Source organism: Onychomys torridus, chromosome 11, assembly GCF_903995425.1.
Source record: "Onychomys torridus chromosome 11, mOncTor1.1, whole genome shotgun sequence".
Lineage (NCBI taxonomy): Eukaryota > Metazoa > Chordata > Mammalia > Rodentia > Cricetidae > Onychomys > Onychomys torridus.
The window spans coordinates 66170677-66190941 of NC_050453.1; the positions used below are offsets into that span (position 1 = coordinate 66170677).

The following is a 20265-nucleotide window of genomic DNA, read 5'->3' on the forward strand; positions in this document are numbered from 1 at the left end:
AGGCTACCTGCTACTCTGCTATCCTCTAAGACAGACACGAATATAAACCTGAGTCATGAAAGGTAGTGACTCTCATTTTCTAAGATACACACCAGGAGATCATGTCACATTTGACTCCACTCACTAGTGTCAGCCCTGCATTTAACCTGAAACCTCACTGAAATTATACAATTTTGGCTTAAAACTTAGGCTTCTTGACTCTGGCTAATCTGTACTGATGCTGAGAGAACTTTTAAAATAAACACTATATTAGATAGATGACTATTTCAGTTTGGACAAGAAATACTCCTCTCGGGCTCATGTGTTAACTATTTGGCTCCTAGATTGAGGTAGCTATGTTGGGAGGTTGTGGAAACTTTAGTAGGAAGTACCTACCTGGAGAAAGTAGTTACTGGGGTAGATTCAAGGTGGGTACCCAGTCCCTGCTTTTCTGCTTTTCTCTCTACTTCTGGACCACTATGAGTTAGCAGTCTCTGCTGCCATAATGTTCTGCTTTACCATGGGCCCAGAATCAACAGCCAAGGACTCTAGATTGAAATCTATGAAACTTTGAACTAAAATACATCTTTCCCCTATCTTAAGTGGTTCTCTCAAGTATTTGGTGAGTTATGCACAAAAACTAAAACACTAATTAGTACTCAAGGTAAGTTAAACAGGCAGTTTAGAAAATACATGCATCCTTTCAAGGATGTAGTTAATATACAAAAATAGAACTGTTTGGTTACGTCTTAAGATTTACGCCATACTTTTAAAGTTTAAATTTCAGAAAATATGATTGTCAAAACCCAACAAAAAAGTTAGTTATCATTTTTAAAGCAATAAAATATTACATTTCTATCAATTCGCTCTCTTGTCAACTCAGTTTTTACAAGTTACAATGTGTATGATATATCTGCTATATTCTTTCATTCTTTATAATGTAGACAAACACAATGTCTTCTTAAAATAACCTAAGTTACCAAGGCTACACGTTTACATGTCTTGGCAGCTTAGCTTTGCTTGGCGTAAGTACAACCATGGCTGACATAGGTGGTCATGTTTTTCCAGAGTAGCTATTAACACTTTGCTGACCTCTTTATCTCTCTTTTATGCCTACCCTAAGACCTATTCTTTCTTAAAGACTGATCATGTTCATTATATAATTTATTATATATTCCTTCCTCTTCAACAAAGTATTTCTTACTCATCTGTTCTTGGGTAGGTACTGTCCTTCAATTATGTCAAATTTATATGAGTTATCTCCACTACATAAGCTGATAAATCAAGATGTTGCATATTAATGTGAGGATATGCAGACTATGCATTAGATTGATGGCTATCAATACTGAAATAAGAAGCTGAATTTATCAGTCAGTAAAAAAAAAGTAATAGTAGGAACATACTTTAGAAACAATGTGGATAACCAGGAGTGGTGGCACACACTTAAGAGGAAGCAGACACATTAGATCACTGAGTTGAAGGCCAGCCAGGACTACATAGGGAGACCCTGTTTCAAAATATGAACAAGAAAAGAAAGATATGTGCATGCGTTCTACAACTGAGTGTGATAGCCATCTCACTTATTCTTCTCTTGATACTTTTTGTCATATATTCTGTTCATATTTATGGTTTTTTTCATTTAAAAAAGGGTAAGAAGACTGTCTTACATCTCCTACTCCTTAAGTATATTGCTATATTACCTGAACAAGAGAAGAGAGGCAAAAAGACATTTCAAGTACAAATAAATACATTTATAAATATGTATTCATAATTATATTAGTAACCTTATATCAAGTACTTTAATTTCTAAGATTATTTCAAGTGAAGCAATTTAAGGTATTTGAAAATAAAGAATTAAGAAGAAAAATGGAAAAGGGGTCTTACGGTGATGATTCCAGAACTATGCTATTAGCTTGTGTTGATGATGGAGATCTCTGACTTACAAAACCATCACTGGGGGATGTGTGAACCACATGGTCTACCAAATGACCAACTGAAGACGGCCGGACTCGAGTCCCCTCTTGTGTGAATGCAGAATTCCGACTAAATGAAGAGAAACAAAGGCTAAACAAAGTATACTTTGAGTTTCCATAGTCCCGTCCTGTAGTCTGTCTCCCCCCCCCTCCCCCTGGCTGAAGGACCCAACCCAGGGCCTTGCGCTAGGCAAGTGCTCTACCACTGAGCTAAATCCCCAAACCCATGGTTTTTGATTATATAGTTTCATGAGAAAGTGGGTATATATTTGTGTGTGTTTAAAGACTTGTTGAATATGCAGAATCTCTAACAATGATATAAACAGTATGATATAAACAGAAAGAACACAAAATCAAGACATGACTGCAGTCTACAATCTGCTATAAGGCCTCACACATTTCACTATTATCTCTACCTAGTGTTACTAGGTTTTAGTCACTATTAATCAGATGCCTTATTCAACATTTATAAAACTGACTAGAATAAATGTTCAGAAGTAGATTCTAGACTCAATTATTTTTTCTTCTTGATTTTTGTTTGTTTGTTTGTTTGTTTTTGTTCTTCAAGACAGGGTTTCTCTATGTAGCTTTGGAGCCTGTCCTGGAACTCACTCTGTAGTCCAGGTTGGCCTCGAACTCACAGAAATACGCCTGCCTCTACCTCCCAAGTGCTGGGATTAAAGGCGTGCACCACCACTGCCCTTGATTTTTTTGTTTGTTTGTTTGCATTTTTTTTAAAAGATTTATTTATTTATTATGTATACAGTGTTCTGCCTGCATGTATACCTGCAGGCCAGAAGAGGGCACCAGATCACATTACAGATGGTTGTGAGCCACCATGTGGTTTCTGGGAATTGAACTCAGGACCTCTGGAAGAGCAGTCAGTGCTCTTAACCTCTGAGCCATCTCTCCAGCGTCTTGATGTTTTTAATTTGTGTAATTTGAATTCCTATGACTAAATGATGAAGAACCCCACTATCCTAACTGGTGGTTACATAAATATCAGCATTTTAATTATTAATTGCAATAGTTAATAATAGCATTTTTCTAAGTATCTTTCATTTGTTATGAAATTTAATTTCATACTAAGACTGTAGGACACTTACTATAACAAGGATGCTAGGATTAAAGGCATGTGCCATGGTGTCCATCTACAAATAGGATTTTGCAGATGAGAAAATGGGATGGAAATCAACTTCAAGATTTAAACATTGACTCTAGAGCCACTGCTTAATCATTGTGCTGTACTGTCTTTTTTCCGGACTATCCTTAAATTATTTCATTTCCTAGAAAACTTAATCAGAGCTATTGTTATTATTTAGATCATCCCTCTTACGATCCTTCCACCCTTTCCTCTCCCCCACACCTTCCCTAGCCTTGCTTCTCTTCCCTTACCCTCCCTCTTCTAATGTAGGCTATCTCAGGAAGTCTTCCCGTTCTTATTATTATCTATATCAAAACCTGGCAGCTTTGTCAGAAATGCTATACTGCAGTATACACATGGTTAGAGCTGCACCTTACCATTCTTGACCCAGCTCTACCTGAGCTTATGGGGCTACTGTTAGAAATCTTTTTCTAAGCCACAGGAAGTGCTAGAGCACTGAATAACAGTCACTTAGACAAAGCATTTTTAAACAATTTATACCCCCTTAGAAATCCTGGCAGTGGTGGCACAGGCCTTTAATCCCAGCACCTGGGAGGCAGGGGAAGGAGGATCTCAATGAGTTCAAGGCCAGCCTGGGCTACATAGGGAGTTCCCGGACAGCCAGGGTTATTAACACAGAGAAACCATGTCTCAAAAAACAAACCAAAATCTAGATGGAGATCTACATGGAAATGGACTCCATAAACAATAGTTCTATGAAATTTTAAAGTCATGACTAAATCCTTAATTACCCTTCCTGTGAAAGCCAACTGCTAAGGAAAGTGAAGGTTGTCCTTCAATCTTCTACTCATTCATTCCCTAAAGCTATTGTAGGCCACTTTAACAGTAAGCAGCAAGCAAAGAAGAATAATGCTTGAAGTAACACCAGTCATGTTTGGGTCTGGTGAGGGAGCTAACCAAGTAAAGGCATCTGCCACTAAACCTGAATACATGATTTCAATCCTAGGGACCCATATAGTGGAAGAATTGACTCCCCGAAATTGTCTTCTACTCTCCATAGGCCCACCATTACATACATGCATATGCCCTCACATATATAAACACACACACACACACACACACACACACACACACACACACGTAAAATACAATAAAACTATTTTTTTGAAAATTTGATCAAAGGATTTAAATTTTTATATATTATAATCTTAAGGCAATAAAATATGTAGCCAATAACTTAGAAAGAAGCAAAATACAAGCATGATGCTGGCTTGCCACTTACTGATTGGGAGTTCCAGGTGGAGATCGGGATGGGAGGCTTTGTGTTTCTAACCTGTCATCAGATAATGAATTTCTGCTAACTACTTCCCAATCCATTAATTTCCGTGCCAAAGGCTTACTTGGAGATCTGTAGAAAAATTTGAATAATACATAGAAAAGTTTGTTTTTATATAACATACACCTATGAGTCAAATCTTAAAAACTCATTTTAATAGATCATATTCAAAGAGTTTGCTTATGAGAAATTCATTGTTTTGATAGTATTTATCAAATAATTTCAAACAGCATATATTTGCTTTATATGACAAAAAAAAGAAAGGTGGGGCTATGAAGAATAAATAAAATAAAGAACAAGGAATATTTAAAAAAAAAGAAATAAAAAAAAGCAAAGGAGAAGTTTGCTACCAAACATTTTCTCGAATTACAAAGCTATAGATCTTTGTTTACATCTCTTCTGTAGTACTCAGAACGCTGTTTATCACGAAGTGTACTGAACAAGTCTCACACCACATTATCTCCTCAATGACTTTCAATTCCCAACCTCGGCTTCAGTGAGGGGAGGGCCAAAAATGATAATCATACATACTGCATCTATAATTTTTTTCTCTTTTTATGTAGAGTATGGACAGTGAATTTCTTCTCTTTCTTTTTATAGAAACATTTTAAAACTACTATATCTTGTAGTGGGTAACAAGTGGTTATTTTTTAAAGATTTCTTCTATTTTTAGTTATGTGTATGTGTGCATGTGTGTGTGCATGCATGTAAGTGCGGGTGCCTGGAGATGTGAGAGGAAGGAATCAGATCTCCTGGAGCCGGAGCAACAGGCTGCTGTTAGGCTACCTGATATGAATTCTGGGAAATAAACTTTAGTCCTCTGCAAGAGCAGCAACGGTTCTCATCCACTGAGTGATCTCCCCAATACAAAAGGATATGATTTATAATCTCTTGTCAGTTATCACAGTAATAAAGCAGAATTAAGTGTCCTGCCAAGAAAAAAAGATGCTAATTTCCACAGAGCAAATGGTTGTAACTGTATTCAGAGACATAAGCCCTTAGAATTTAGGAATATTAATAACCAAAGTTTTTAATACGCAAATTCAAGTACTACCCCAAACTCTTCTGCATAAATGTGTTCTTTTTTGAGGTGTAGAATTATTCTGGAAGTTAATTAAATGAATTAAGTGACTTAAATCACCCAATATTACTTTTAATCTCAGTAATAAATTAAAGACCCGCAAAAGTCATGTATGTTATTTTGTTACATTACAATGAAAGAAATAGATACCATCATACTACTGAAAAAATTAAACTGTAAAAATTGAAATAGAAACAGTTATTTGTATAAAGTAGCATAGCAGGGCAGCCACACACAGGAACTAAAAGTGGTCATGACAGCATACACAAAAGCTGTGTATGCCCAAGGTAGACGCAATCCCGCACCAGCTGAGGAGCTACTGGCTGTTCTTAGCTGCCAGGAAAACAAGGGTCAGTTATCTCTAACAGTGTAGAAGCTGATAAGTCTACCAAGAATACTTGGGACAGCACAAATTGGTCTTGATGGAGAAAACAAAACAAAACAAATTCATGCCAAACACAAAGTTGGAGAGTAAAGGAAGTAAGGCGTGGGTCTAGGAAGAGCTAGGTGAAAGAAGGTGAATATGATCAAAATACATTATACAAAATTAAAAAGAACTTATTAAAACATATATTAAGAGGCAACCAACTTTTTTCAGTGTTGGCCAATTCTATTCAAAGATCTTCATTTGAGGCCGGGTGGTGGTGGTGTGTACTCCTTTAATCCCAGCACTTGGGAGGCAGAGGCAGGCAGATCCCTGTGAGTTCGGGGCCAGGCTGGGCTACAGAGTGAGATCCAGGAAAGGCGCAAAGCTACACAGAGAAACCCTGTCTCAAAAACAAACAAAAAAACAACAACAAAAAAAACCCCAAAAACCTTCATTCTATAAATTTTATTTTCAGATTTTTCCAATAATAATAAAGACTGTACTTAGTACTATATGTACTTTTTAGATCATTGAAAGTTTTTGGCCTTAAAAATTGTCCATAATTTTTCCCTCTTTGTCATGTACTATGTACATACTTTCATATATACTAAGAAAAAAATATCAGGCAAGGCACAAAATAAATTCAAATTTAAGTAATCCAAATATATCCAAACAGTAAGATCATTCAAATTCGTTTACTGTGTTTAAATTTGCAGTTGCAGCCTAAAATTTCCTTTGTGACATATTAACTACACAAACAGGACAGCAATGAGAGAATAGCAATGCTCAGCAAATGGTATTCCACAGTGGTTTAGGTCCACAGCAGGAAATATTAAGATAATCACATCTACTAGGTACACTGAATGCTAATTCTGGCCTATACTAGAAAAATGAAGTTTCTATACTCAATATCTAAACTCATTAGTGGAATAAGGTCTTTATGTCCTTCCTTACCACTTCAACTTTATGACTTAACAGTATAGTTTTCAGTGCAATGTTTTAGCGTCTTAAAAGTTTGTTGGGGCTGGGGATTTAGCTCAGTGGTAGAGTGCTTGCCTAGCAAGCACAAGGCCCTGGGTTCGGTCCTCAGCTCTGACACACACACACACACACACACACACACACACACACACACAAAAAGTTTGTTAAATACTTAAAATCTAAATCATACAAGTATCCTGTCATGTCAGTATCTCATAGCCAAACACTCTTGGTTTGGTCTAAACTCTTTTATCTCTAAAACCAATAAGCATCTTCTAAAAGAGACGTAGTGTTACTGGCAAAACAAAGAAACCAACAAACAAGCAAACAAATAAACAAACAAAAATATGAACTCAAATTTCATTTTCACATATTTCAATTAGTCACACAAATGACAATATTATGTAATGTCTTCAATTTAAAAATTAAAATCTTAAACTTACCATAATTTACCATCTATATAGTTCTCTTAGTGTTAATCTTTAATATTTACAAACTATTCTTTCCTCATGAAATAGACTAAATGTAAGCTGTGAGAGCCAATGAAGATAAATTACTAAGAGATGGGGGAAAATTATTTGAAAATCCAGCAAACTTACCTAGTACAAACTGTCTGAACACTTTATCCTTGGTAACGAACTAAACATGTTTGGAAATGTCTAGAGTTTAAAACTAAATTTCAGGCATTTTAATTTATTAACAGTTTTAACCTCAGAGACCCACCCACTCAAGTTTGCTGTCTATGTTTCCTGTTCTCTTCGGAAATTTCAGAGAAAAAAATACCACACTGTTAACAATGTGGTTGAGTTTATTTTTTGACCATGGCACCTTATTTTTCTGTTGAACAGAACCTTATTTTCCTCTCTTCCTAAGATATTATTATATGATAACTGAAAAGTGTGAAAACAATTCAAAGAGTTAATATATAAGGGTGAAAGGGGGGATAATTATTGGTAAATTTTTTCATGTAAAATTTAAAGGTCTTTTTTAACTTCCTATTTATACTGCCATCTAAAATTCTGAGAGACAAGAAATCTGGAATTCTCAACCAAAATGACTTAACACTTTGTAAGACCATTAGAGAATTGTAGTATCTCTGTATGAGGTAAGAGTCTTACATAGAACGATCTCAGGAAGTCTAGTCTTAAAGAGACAGAGCACTCAGTAGGAGAGTCTAGCACTATTGAAACTGCTCCCCAGGACGAGAACATATAGCTCCAAGTAGAACTCTTGCCTAGCATATTGAAGACCCTGGATTTGGGAACCTAGCACCTTAAAAAACAACACCTACACCCCATGTACACACACACAGACACACACACACCAAAAAACAAAGACAGATATATACAAACTTTGTACCATTTTAATAATGAATATATAAAACAATGAAGATGAAGGCATATCTGCATATTTCTAAAGTCTACTATGTTAAAAACCATTAAAATAACACAATAATTTGATTTCTAGAAATAGGGGAGTACTACAAATAAGAGACAGTACAAAAAGCCAGAACAAATTCTTTGTAAATTAGAATAATTATTTTGACAAGTGTTGATAAGAAGTAAAATTATTTTTATGGACAATTGTACAGAAAACTTTTTTTTTTTGGGGGGGGGGTCAAGGCAGGGCTTCCCTGTGTTGTTTTGGAGCCTGTCCTGCATCTCACTCTGTAGACCAGGCTGGCCTCGAACTCACAGAGATCCACATGGCTCTGCCTCCCGAGTGCTGGGATTAAAGGCCTGTGCCACCGCCGCTCAGACAGCAAACATTTTAAAAACAACATTTACTAAGCAAATCCTCTTTTTCCAGGTCTGTACAACTTTCTAATTGGAGCAGTGGTGTCCAAGATAACCACAAAACACACACTCCCCCGCCCCATATGCAAAGAAAAATCTTCACTAATACCTCAAAGTTTGTAGGGCTATCTTGGATGATTTATTCTTTCAAGTCACTTGATACTGTGGATATTTTATAATATAATGAATTGTCACTCATTGATAGAAACAGGGAACAATTTTTACTTTGGAAGGAATGAAAAGAGAAAAAGCAAAGCCAAACATAAAACTATTTCTGCTAGAAACACAAAGCTGGAAGGACTTTTGGATAATAGATATTTAGAATAAAATTTTTACCAAGTAAAATTCTTTTGTTGTCTTTAGGAAAGCTTCCAAGCCTCTAGTAGCAGTAGATAGATCCTAGACTTGTAACTCTTCAGGGCTTTCTGCTCTTGAAGTAATTTCCACTAGGAACAAAGATCTGTTTTATTGAGCCTCTAGCCATCAGTCAGCAGCTGATGCTAGTTCCCTCAACTTTGTTCCCTATCCTTCATTATGGTTGAGTAAAGGTCTTAATTATTCTTACTTGGATTATTGTAATCATCTCCTAACTAGTCACTAGGGTATCCAATCCATACTTTACTAACACATTATCTTTAACTACTTTTCTGAAATGTAAATTATTTCATTGTATCATTTCTGTCAATACAAAGCAAACTGGCCCTAACAAACTTTAATGAAAAGAAGATAATAAATTTTTTAAAGGCAAATCAAAAGCAACTTATGTTTTAATAGTATGATTTAAATGAATATAGAAATGGGCTGGATAATAGGACTCAGTACATTTCTCAAAAATATGTAACAGGAGAATAACTTTCCAATAAAAGGTTGTATTAGCATTACTTGATTTAGCCTATTAAAACCTATTGTACTCAATGCATGATTAATGTTTATAAATATATAAAAAAAGAATCAGAACACTAGACAAACTAGTTTCCATTTCACAAACACAATGTATTGTATACTTAACAGATCATTTAGAAAACGTTTCTAATAATTTAAAAAATTGTTTATGTGTATATGTGTGCACCTGAGTGTATGCATGCACACTGCATGCAAGAGTCCATGGTCCAGAAAAGGGCATCAGATCCCTTGAACTGGATCTTTTTTTTTTTCTTTCTGATGCTGAGGGCCTTTACCACTGAGCTACATCCCCAATCCCTGGATCTTTTATAAGAGCAATAAGTGCTTTGAACTACTGAACCATCTTTCCAGTCCCCATTTCTAGAAATTTTTAGCCTTCTAAAGAAACTCAAACATCCACTGGGCTGGTGAAATAGCTAAATGGGGAAATAAAGTGCTTGCTGCCTGACAATGTGAGTTCAACTCTGGGGGCCCACATGATGGAAGGAGAGAACCAACTTGCCTTCGTGTGTGTGTGTGTGTGTCCCCTGCATACACCACAAAATAAACTCTTAAAATGTAAAAAAGAAAAAAACAAAACAAAACAAAAAAACCCAAAACAAAAACACCTCAGATACTAAAAGAGAATCGACTTACCTTGCAAATACCCTGTCTTTATTTGCCTTTTCTTTGCCATATTGAACTGACTGGACTTCAGTTCTTCCACTGAAATATATAAATATGCATAATATCTTAAAGGGGACTACAGGATAAAAAGACAGCATAAAGCATGACTATACTACCATTCCATAAGAGACAAGACACTTCTGATGACAAGAACAACAATGAAAGCAGCAGAGTGAGAAGGAGAGACTGGACGGACTACTTTCCATTCCGTCTGGATGGACAAAGCTTAATTAGCAGTTCTTCAATTTACAAGAAGGGTCCAGCAGACACAAGTTTGATGGCAGGAACCCCTTTTCTGTTGTGCCTGCTAACATGCTCTCTCTAGAGTCAGAGGTGCCCTGTATCAAACAAGCTCCACAACCCTGACTTACCCTACAGAGCAGAATTAGCTAATATCTCCATTACTTTTAATTGACCGGCTGAATGTGTGGTCTCTTGGATAACTTCTCTTTCCTATTCTACTACTAATTATTACATATATGAAGACAGCCTATCAACTCCCTCCATGTCCCAAAACAGGAAATTTCAGATTTTTGAATATGGGAAAGAAATGATGTCAGAAATATTATGGATGCTGGGCACTATTTCCTCCTTGAAGCCGATTTGCCTAAAAAGCACCCTGTGTATACAGAGAATTCTGGTCCTTATCCGTGGTACATCAGTGTGTGCAGCTAACTGTGTTAATGAAAGAGTAGCTAACTCTCGATGAACTAGTGGCGGCAACCTGTTACTGAGTTGTGAGTGAACACAAATTTCAAGTACAGAAAGTAGAACCATTTATAAATATAGATTATTTAATGGATATAGAAGTAGCCAAACACATGTTCTCTAGCCACACAAGCAAATTTCAGACTATATTCCTAGGACAAATTTAAATAGTTGTGAACTAAATGGTATGATTAACGTTTAATGGGAAAACGTTTCCTAGAAAAATGTATTTCCTCTAAGAAGGCTACATATTCAGGTTTACTAGTTTAATGCATTTTATCCCTTGGATATTTAGAATAGTAATAAGCATATATGTAAACAGAGGTGGTTAAGAAAGCAATAAAGCTTGTCAATATTCCCAGCTGTACCTTCTAGCCAATAGTATTTCAACATCTTAAGTAGAACAATAGCATCAGTATTCCTAGCCACTGCTTACCATGGCGAGAGGGAGCTGATCTCTGTTTATTTTGGGCATGTCCATTAAGGAAAGAATTGTATGCAGTTAGACATTTGTCATGCTGACTTTACTATTTAATTTGTAAGACTATTCCGATTTAATAATGAAAAAGTGCTTCAGATACATTCTAAAGTTAAGAACTACAAACATGGAACTTAACCTTTGAAATTAGAAATATATACGGCCTGTGTCTAAACACTAATGTGAAATGGGCTGTCACAGGCCTTATTCTGTCCCACTGTGCTTTGCTACATTTATCATGGGGATGTAAGTGAACACATCCCATTTTCTAGACTCCTTTCTCACATAGCTTTTTGCCAGGTTCTGCTTTCAGAATGTGTAGGAGGAAGGTCATAAAAGAAAAAAAATGCAAAGCAGTCCTGGCAAGTGCTTGGAGCCGCTTCACAAGTCCTGGGAACAGAGGGCAGAAGCATCACATCTTGATGAAGTACTACTGCTGTGACAGGTCCAAGACTAGCTGGACTGGAGGGCACCATCTCTGAAGGTTTAGGCTCAGGGAATGCAGACCTTGCACATTACTTCTCCTGCATACTTACGTCTAAATAATCACCCCTCTTCAACTTATCTTCTCCCATTTTTTGTTTGTTTGTTTTTTATTTTGTTTTTAAATGCCTATGTAACCAAGTCTGAGGATTAATTTTGTTTTACATGAAATATCAAAAAGGGCTCTGAATTTCTCTAATTCAGTCCTGACTGATATATTAATATGGCAGTAAAGTAGATTGAAATCCAACTCTATTGCTCAAAAGGTTGGATTAACAAGTCAAAGCTCATACATAGCAAGCAGGAACAATTAATTGTTCAAAAGGTATTTACATTGCACATTTTCCATAACATACTCTTTAGAGTCAGAATAAATTAAAAATTTCTAACAATATTATAATACCAAATTGTGACAGTATGAATTTAAGCAATGAGGAAGTACTAACTGTTAAATACATACATATAACCTCATTGCAGTAATTCAAATAATAAAGAAATATATAATGAAAAGAACATCTAAAATGTAAGCTACTCTTAAATTTGAAGTCTCATCATAAAAGGATAAAAATCATTCTGGAACTTCATATACACTCACTTAGAAAAGCTAGAAATACAGACAGTCTTATACTGTGATTACAATACATATGCTCAGGGAGGGGTTGCTGCTGGTTGGAAAAGGGGGAAAGGCTTAGAAAACCCTTACAAAGCTGACATGTGTATTTAAAATATGCATGTTTTAAATTTTGTCCACGAGGACTCAAATACTTCCTCTCACCTACATCTTCCTCTTTAAAGATTATCTTTTAAAAGGCTTTTATCATTTTAACTCATTTCTCTAGTAATTCTGACAGTTGCTACAGATTAACCCTATTGGTAAAGGGTTTAACCTTTCTTTCTTATTTTCTTTTTTCTTATTTTGGTTTTTCGAGACAGGGTTTCTCTGTGTAGCTTTGGTGCCAGTCCTGGATCTTGCTCTGTAGACCAGGCTGGCCTCGAACTCACCAAGATCCGAGTGCTCTGCCTCTGCCTCCCAAGTGCTGGGATTAAAAGGCGTGCGCCACCACTGCCCTTAAACTTTCTTTATTCTGCTCTTTTCACCGGGATTTTTCTTGCGTTATTTTCTTGAGTTAATTAATTGGCCTGATTTTACTATTAAAAAAAAAACTCAGTTATATTTCAATTTTTATTTTGTGTGTTTTCTCTACATGTATGTATATGTGCCATGCATGTGTAGTGCCTTCAGAGACCAGAAGAGGAGATCAGTGACATAGAAAAACCTTAAGTTTCATAGTAGCCAGAATTTAGAAACAACCTACATGTTCCTCAACAGAAGAATGAATTTTTAAAAAATGTGGTATATTTACACAATAAAGTATTACTCAGTCATTAAAAACAATGATGTCATAAAATCTGCAGGCAAAAGGATGAAACCAGAAAAAAATTATCCTGAGAGAGGTAACCCAGATCCAGAAAGACGAATATGATATGTGTTGTTTATATATGGATATTAGCTGTTAAGTCAATGATAACTAAGCTACAATCCATAGAACCACAGAGGGTATATAATAAGAGTCCTCAACGTTCCTAATGTTGCAACCCTTTAATACAGTTTCTTATGTTGTAGTGATCCTAGCCATAAAATTATTTTTGTTGATACTTCATAACATAATATGAAGCATAATGTAAATATCTGATATGCAGGATATCTGATATGTGACTCCTGTACAAGGGTCATTTGACCCTCAAAGGGGGTCAGGACCCACACATTGAGAACCACTTGTTTAGAGGGACCAGACAGCTCTTATTAGAAAAAAGAAAATAGAATAGTTATGGATGGATGGATGGATGGATGGATAGATGGATGAATAAATTAAAACTTAGCCACTAGGGTAAAGATAATAACTGAACTATCACATATCTGCTGGAAGAAGGAAAATCAGTTTTTCCAACATAGTGTCACTGGGTATATGACAGTCAAGGACAGGCCTCATGTCGAGGAGTAGTTAAACAAAATATAATGGACTCCACATTTTGTGTGTGTATGTGTACTTTTATTTGCTAACAGTTTGGTAGGGTTTTGGGGGAGGGAGTTATTTTGATTTCTTGGTGTTGGGGGGTCTTGAGGTTGTGTTAGGGTTTTGTTTGTTTTTTGAGAAAGAACTTAAAGGTGGGTATGCAGGAAGGAAGAGAGGATCTGGAAGGACTTGGGGGAAGAGGAAGAATATGATCAAAGTATATTCAAATTTAAAAATTGTTTTAGTTAATAAAGAAGGAAAAAAGAATAGAACTGATGTTGTAAAAGTCTTACTAATAGATTTTCTTAGGACACAATAAGTCACACAAAGTAGAATTTAGCAAAGGGAGTCACTGCCTCCAAAATATCCCCCAAATAATCAGGAATGTTAGAGATAAGCAAAATTTAGGATGCTAGGATATAAATGTTTGTTCACAAAGACTGACTAGTTATTAGACTTCATTCCTAGATCAAAGGAGACAACCTTGACTTATAGTCAGCCATTATGCCCATTCCTATATGAAAGAACATGCCTCCAACAGTCAGTGACGGTACAGTGCAAGGTCACAACCAACATTAAGGTCCTGGTCTATCATAAAGCCCCCAGTTTTACTCTTGAGAAAAGCATAATTCTGCCAGATGGGCAAGGAGACCTTTGGTAAGACCTATTTGAAAAAGAATGACACAGTGTACTTAAAATAATTCGGGCAATATGTATTATTTTTGATGTATAAATCTCTCATCTGCCTAAGTGCCTAAGGAGACTTGTAGTCTCCTGTCTCTGTTTAAATTGTTCAACGTGTAACCTGACCTGCAGTTGGAGCCTGAAAGAGATTTAAAGAATGAGAGTTTATATGAAATGCTTAACTTATGGTGTATATAAAAGTCAGCAAAATCTTCTAATCAAGGCCAGCTTCTTTTTGGGTTTTACCCAGAGCCAGATGTGAGCTAAATTAAAGAGTGTTTTCTTTTATTAATCCCTAAGTATACAGAGTGAATTCTCACTGGAAAAGCGTATAAACTCTAGAACATCAGAAGCCCTGGAACAGGAGTTACAGATAGTTCTGAGCTACCATGTGGATGTTGGGAAGCAAACCAGGTCCTCTGTAAGAGCAGCCAGTGCTCTGAAGCACTGTGCCATCTCTCTATCTGCTGATTCAGAGATCTTACAATGCCTGGGATTTTGCATACTGAATAATGTCTACAATGTTGGCTTTAAACTAACTTGAATGGCAATCTGGATGAGCTTACCATTTTCAGGCATTTCCATACCCATCTCATTTTAGAACTGAGCTACATAAGTCTGAAGAAAAATTTTATTTGGCATATAGATTGTTTAAAAATAATCCAATCTGATGAGATTCTAACAAGACTGATTGCAGGTGGTGGCGGGGGAGTTGGGGGGGGGAGACAAAACACAAGCAAGAATGAAGGAAGTAAAGTAACCTTCCTATACATTCCAGACTTAAGATAACGATGGTCATTAGGAACTTTATGACAATAAAGTCAATAACCTACATGGAATGAAATACACCAACTACCAATGTTTCTTCAAGAAAAAACAAAACAAAAAACACCTGAATTGGCTTATCTAGTAAATTATTTGAATGTGCTGTTTAAAAACACTTTCTATAAATAAAACTAACCCTTGATAAATTCAATCAAGCATTTACTCCATTCACTTCCTTTACTATAAAGAGAAAGTAAGAGCTAGATGATGGTGGCACACACCTTTAATCCCAGTACTTGGGAGGCAAAGGCAGGTGGATTTCTGTGAGTTCAAGGCCAGCCTGGTCCAGAGTGAGTTCCAGGATAGCCAGGACTACATAGAGAAATCCTATCTCAAAAAACCAAAAGGAAAAACAAACAAACAAATATATAAAGGAAGGGCTGGAGAGATGCCTTAGACAGTAAAGTGCTTGTCACACAATCATGAGGACCTGAGCTCATTCTCCTGGAACCCAGGAAATGCCACTGTGGCAGCCTGTGCCTGTTGTATCATCTCTGGGAAATGATATTTGGACTAGGCAAAACCTTCCACAAAATTAATTTTATTTCAACTCTTTAACTAAAGCCAACCTTACCCTGACTCTAAAACCTGACATAATTATACAAAAGACTAATGTCCTTCACGAATATGGATGCAAAAATTCCAGAAAAATTTGGTAAGTCAAATGAGACAGTATATAAAAAGTTTTCCATGAGCAAGTGAGGTTTAACTCAGGAATAAGGAACTGGTTTCACATTTGAAACTCCCAATGAAATTCCTTATGTTAACAACTAAAAGGAAAATCATTATGATCATATCAACAATTACAGAGAAAGCATCTAACAAAACCCAATATCTAACCCTGATAGAAACATTCAGCAAATGAGAAAGAGAACTTCTTCAACATGCCATATACTGTTTTATTTATTTATTTGCTTGCTTACTTATTTATTTATTTACTTACTTACTTATTTGTTTGTTTGTTTGTTTGTTTGTTTGTTTTTCGAGATAGGGTTTCTTTGTGTAGCTCTGGAGCCTGTCCTGCAACTCACTCTGTAGCCCAGGCTGGCCTTGAACTCAGAGATCCGCCTGGCTCTGCCTCCTGAGTGCTGAGATTAAAGGCATATGCCACCACCTCCCAGTAATTTTTTTTTAAAGATCTTTTTAAAAAAGATTTATTTATTTATTATGTATACAGTATTCTGCCTACATGCTTGCAGCCAGAAGAGGGCACGAGATCTCATTACAGATGGTTGTGAGCCACCACGTGGTTGCTGGGAATTGAACTCAGGACCTCTGGAAGAACACCCAGTGCTCTTAACCGCTGAGCCATCTCTCCAGCCCCAATTTTTTTTAAAAGTTCATAACCAACATGATACTTAATAGTGGCTGCTTTCCACTATATGCTTTCCTCTAAGAGGAAACAACACTTGACCACAATATACAACATTATAAAAAGGTTCTCCATGGAAGAAATGAGAGGCATATTACAAACGAAGAACTGAAGCCATCTCTCATCCTCTAAGTAGAAAAGCCCTTGGAAACCTAAGAACAGTTTCCACAGGGTTTCACAACTGTTCACAAAACAAGTATTAAAAAGAAAAGCGATTCTCTTTAGTGGCTGGAGCAACCAATGTGCAATATAATTTAGAATAAAAGATAAAAATACTTAAGGTTAATAAAGACCTCAGTGCTGAGGTTACAGACACAGGCTGTTGGTGCTTTCATGTGAGTCCTGGGCATTCAGATTTGGGTTCTCGTGGTTGCACAGTGAACACTTTACCCTCCAAGTCACCTCTCAGAATGTTGCTTTTCATGATATCCCTTCCAAGACTGAATTCTTTCTTCATTTGTTCTTCTATGTATTTTTTAATAATCATCTCTTATTCATTCTTATCCTTACTCATGTGTAAACTATTTTTAGCATAAATACGTAAACAAATATGTCAAACAGTATTCATTTCTGGCAAGTGGTACAGGCATTAGAGGACCTGAAAGACATGGGCACTCAAAACTACAAACATTGCTGAAAGAAACAAAATAAAACTTTAGAGGACTGGAGAGATGGTTCAGAGGTTAAAAGCACTGGCTGTTCTTCCAGAGGTCCTCAGTTCAATTCCCAGCAACCACATGGTAGCTCCCAACCATCTGTAAGAATATCTGGTGCCCTCTTCTGGCATGCAGACAGAACACTGTATACATAATAAATAAATCTTAAAAACAAAACAAAACAAAACAAAAAAAACCCCAAAACGTTAGAGAAGACACACTGAGCTTCATGATCGGAAAGAACCAGTATTTTAAAGATATCAGTCCTCCAAAATTTGATATCATCAGCTGAAAGCTTTTTTTTAAAACCTAGGAATAGAGATACTATTAATAATTCTCAACTTCAAATGGAAATACAAAAAACCTAGAGCACCCAAATATCTTTTTAAAAGAACAAAACTGGAAGAGTGAACCTTCTAAGCTTTAGTCATAAAGTGAGCGAACAAGAGCACACTAATATGAACAACAAAAGTACGAAGCAACAACTGAACATCCACGGGCAAGAAATGAATCTCAACGTTTACCTTACACCAGATACGGGCATTACATCCAAACGATCCACAGTCCTCTGTGTAAGAGCTCAAATTGTGCAACGTTTACAAGCAAATAAAGATATCTTTGTGACCTTAGGTTAGACAGCATTTTCACAAGTATGACAACAAAAGATAAATTCATAAAAGGACAAACTGGTAAACTCAAATTCATCAAAATAAGACCCATGCTGTTCAAAGGACCCAGGTAGCCGGCGGTGGTGGCTCACGCCTTTAATCCCAGCACTTGGGAGGCAGAGCCAGGCGGATTTCTGTGAGTTCGAGGCCAGCCTAGGCTACAGAGTGAGATCCAGGAAAGGCACCAAAGCTACCCAGAGAAACCCTGTCGAAAGAAAGAAAGAAAGAAAGAAAGAAAGAAAGAAAGAAAGAAAGAAAGAAAGAAAGAAAGAAAGAAAGAAAGACCGACCCAGGTAAACAATGAAAACAGCAAACTCTGATGAATCAATCCATGAAGGAACTGGAACTCCACACTGTTTGGGGGCAGTGCTGGGGATTGAACCCAGGACCTACCACATCCTAGGCAAGTTCTTTTCCATTAGTCTATAGCGCCAGCCCTGAGCTGGAACTCCTCCACATTGCAGTACTGTATATAAATGGCATAATTACTTTGAAGACATATTTGGAGGTGCCTTAAATGGTTAAACAGCCATATAACCTGGCCATTCTACTCCTAGTTGTTTACCCAAGAAAACAAAGTAAATGTGCACATAAAGCCTTATAAATGCATATATGTACATATGTGTATATATATTCACAGAAGCTTTATTTATAAAAGCCCAAACCTGGGCCAGGCGGTGGTAGTGCACACCTTTAATCCCAGCACTTTAGAGGCAGGTAGATCTCTGTGAGTTCGAGGCAGCCTGGTCTACAGAGCGAGATCCAGGATGGGCACCAAAACTACACAGAGAAATCCATTATTAAGCGAATGGATAGACAAATTATATTTATACAATAGAATAGTACTCTGCAATAAAAGAGAACTACCAATATAAGCAACATAAATGAGATGATATAATTGTGCTGAGTAAAAGTGGTCACACTATAAAGTATGTTTCAATTTATATAACAACCTAGAAAATGGAAATCAACTTAAGAGACAACAGACCAGCAACTGCCTAAAGACAAATGGTTGGCAAGAGGAGTTAATGAGAGACATGAAGGACCTTTTGAGAATAATGAACATGTTTGTTACCTTGACTGAATCTTCACTCAAAGGAATTCAACTCCCAAGCTTTACAACTTGAACATAGTTGTTTACTATATGTGAATGCTCCAATAAAGTTATTTTAAGACATTTTACTCAATTTCAAAAATATCCATAATCTTAGTTAAAAAAATTCATATATATATATATATATATATATATATATATATATATATATATATATGAATTGTACTAATACTAGGCTAATGTTACCAAAGGGAGTAACTGCCTGGATGGTTGCTGCTTTCCTTAGGTGATTTTGGGTTCTTTCCCTTATTTCTATTTATTTTTAACCATGTGTATGTGTATCTGTACACATGACCGCAGGCGCCTGCAAAGACACTTGACCCCACTGGAGCTGAAGTCGCGGGCAGCGTGAATGGTGGTGACATGGGTGCTAGTAACTTAACTACTGAGCTAGCCAGCTCCCCGCTTCCAGTCTTAGTTTCTTTCTTTCTATACACAGACAGCTGTTTAGCTTGTTTGTTTTTTTAATTCTTACAAAAATATGGAACACTTTGCGAATTTGCGTGTCATCCTTGCTCAGGGGCCATGCTAATCTTCTCTTCTTCTCTGTATTGTTCCAATTTTAGTCTATGTGCTGCCGAAGCGAGCACTAAGCTTGGTTTTTAAATAACTGTCTTTACTAGAAAGTTCCTTCTGTTTCAGTGTAGTTTTTTTTTTTTTTTTTGTCCCAAACTAATTCTGTCTTTTCTATTTGGATTCATCATGACTAGCTTTCCTATTAGATGTTGTAGGATGTGAGTAACCTTTTTGAGTTTTTTTGTCTTATTTTATCTGAGACCTGTTTGAACTGCAACTGGAGGCTGGTTACTACACTCTATTTCTTTGTAGCCTAAATGAAACCGTGTGTGTGTGTGTGTGTGTGTGTGTGTGTGTGTGTGTGTGTGTGTCCTTGCATAATTTCACTGCTGGTCACTTTGGAATTAAACTCAGGAATATCCTGAAGGGTTTGCAATGTCCTCCCATTCATTCAGAGTATACAGGACGTTCCTGTCCCTGCTGAAGGTGTGAGCAGGGACAGGCAGTCTCTGCATTTCCTTGATTGTCACCCCTGGCCTGACGCTCTCTTCCTCAGTCT

At 36.6% G+C, this 20265-nt stretch overlaps 1 protein-coding gene and 1 pseudogene across 3 annotated transcripts in view; both read right to left on the reverse strand.

Annotated features, from left to right (window-relative positions):
- Ptpn4 (protein tyrosine phosphatase non-receptor type 4) overlaps positions 1 to 20265 on the reverse strand; it is a 183348-nt gene that overhangs the window by 51606 nt on the left and 111477 nt on the right. For all 3 annotated transcript variants that reach the window (XM_036202734.1, XM_036202731.1, XM_036202732.1), the window contains 3 exons: positions 10158 to 10226; positions 4340 to 4465; positions 1864 to 2022 (listed from right to left, as the gene is read on the reverse strand). In XM_036202734.1, coding sequence (XP_036058627.1) covers positions 1864 to 2022; positions 4340 to 4465; positions 10158 to 10226 — 354 coding nt within the window. The remainder of the gene's footprint in view (positions 1 to 1863; positions 2023 to 4339; positions 4466 to 10157; positions 10227 to 20265) is intronic.
- Positions 19666 to 19780, reverse strand: LOC118593608 (annotated as a pseudogene).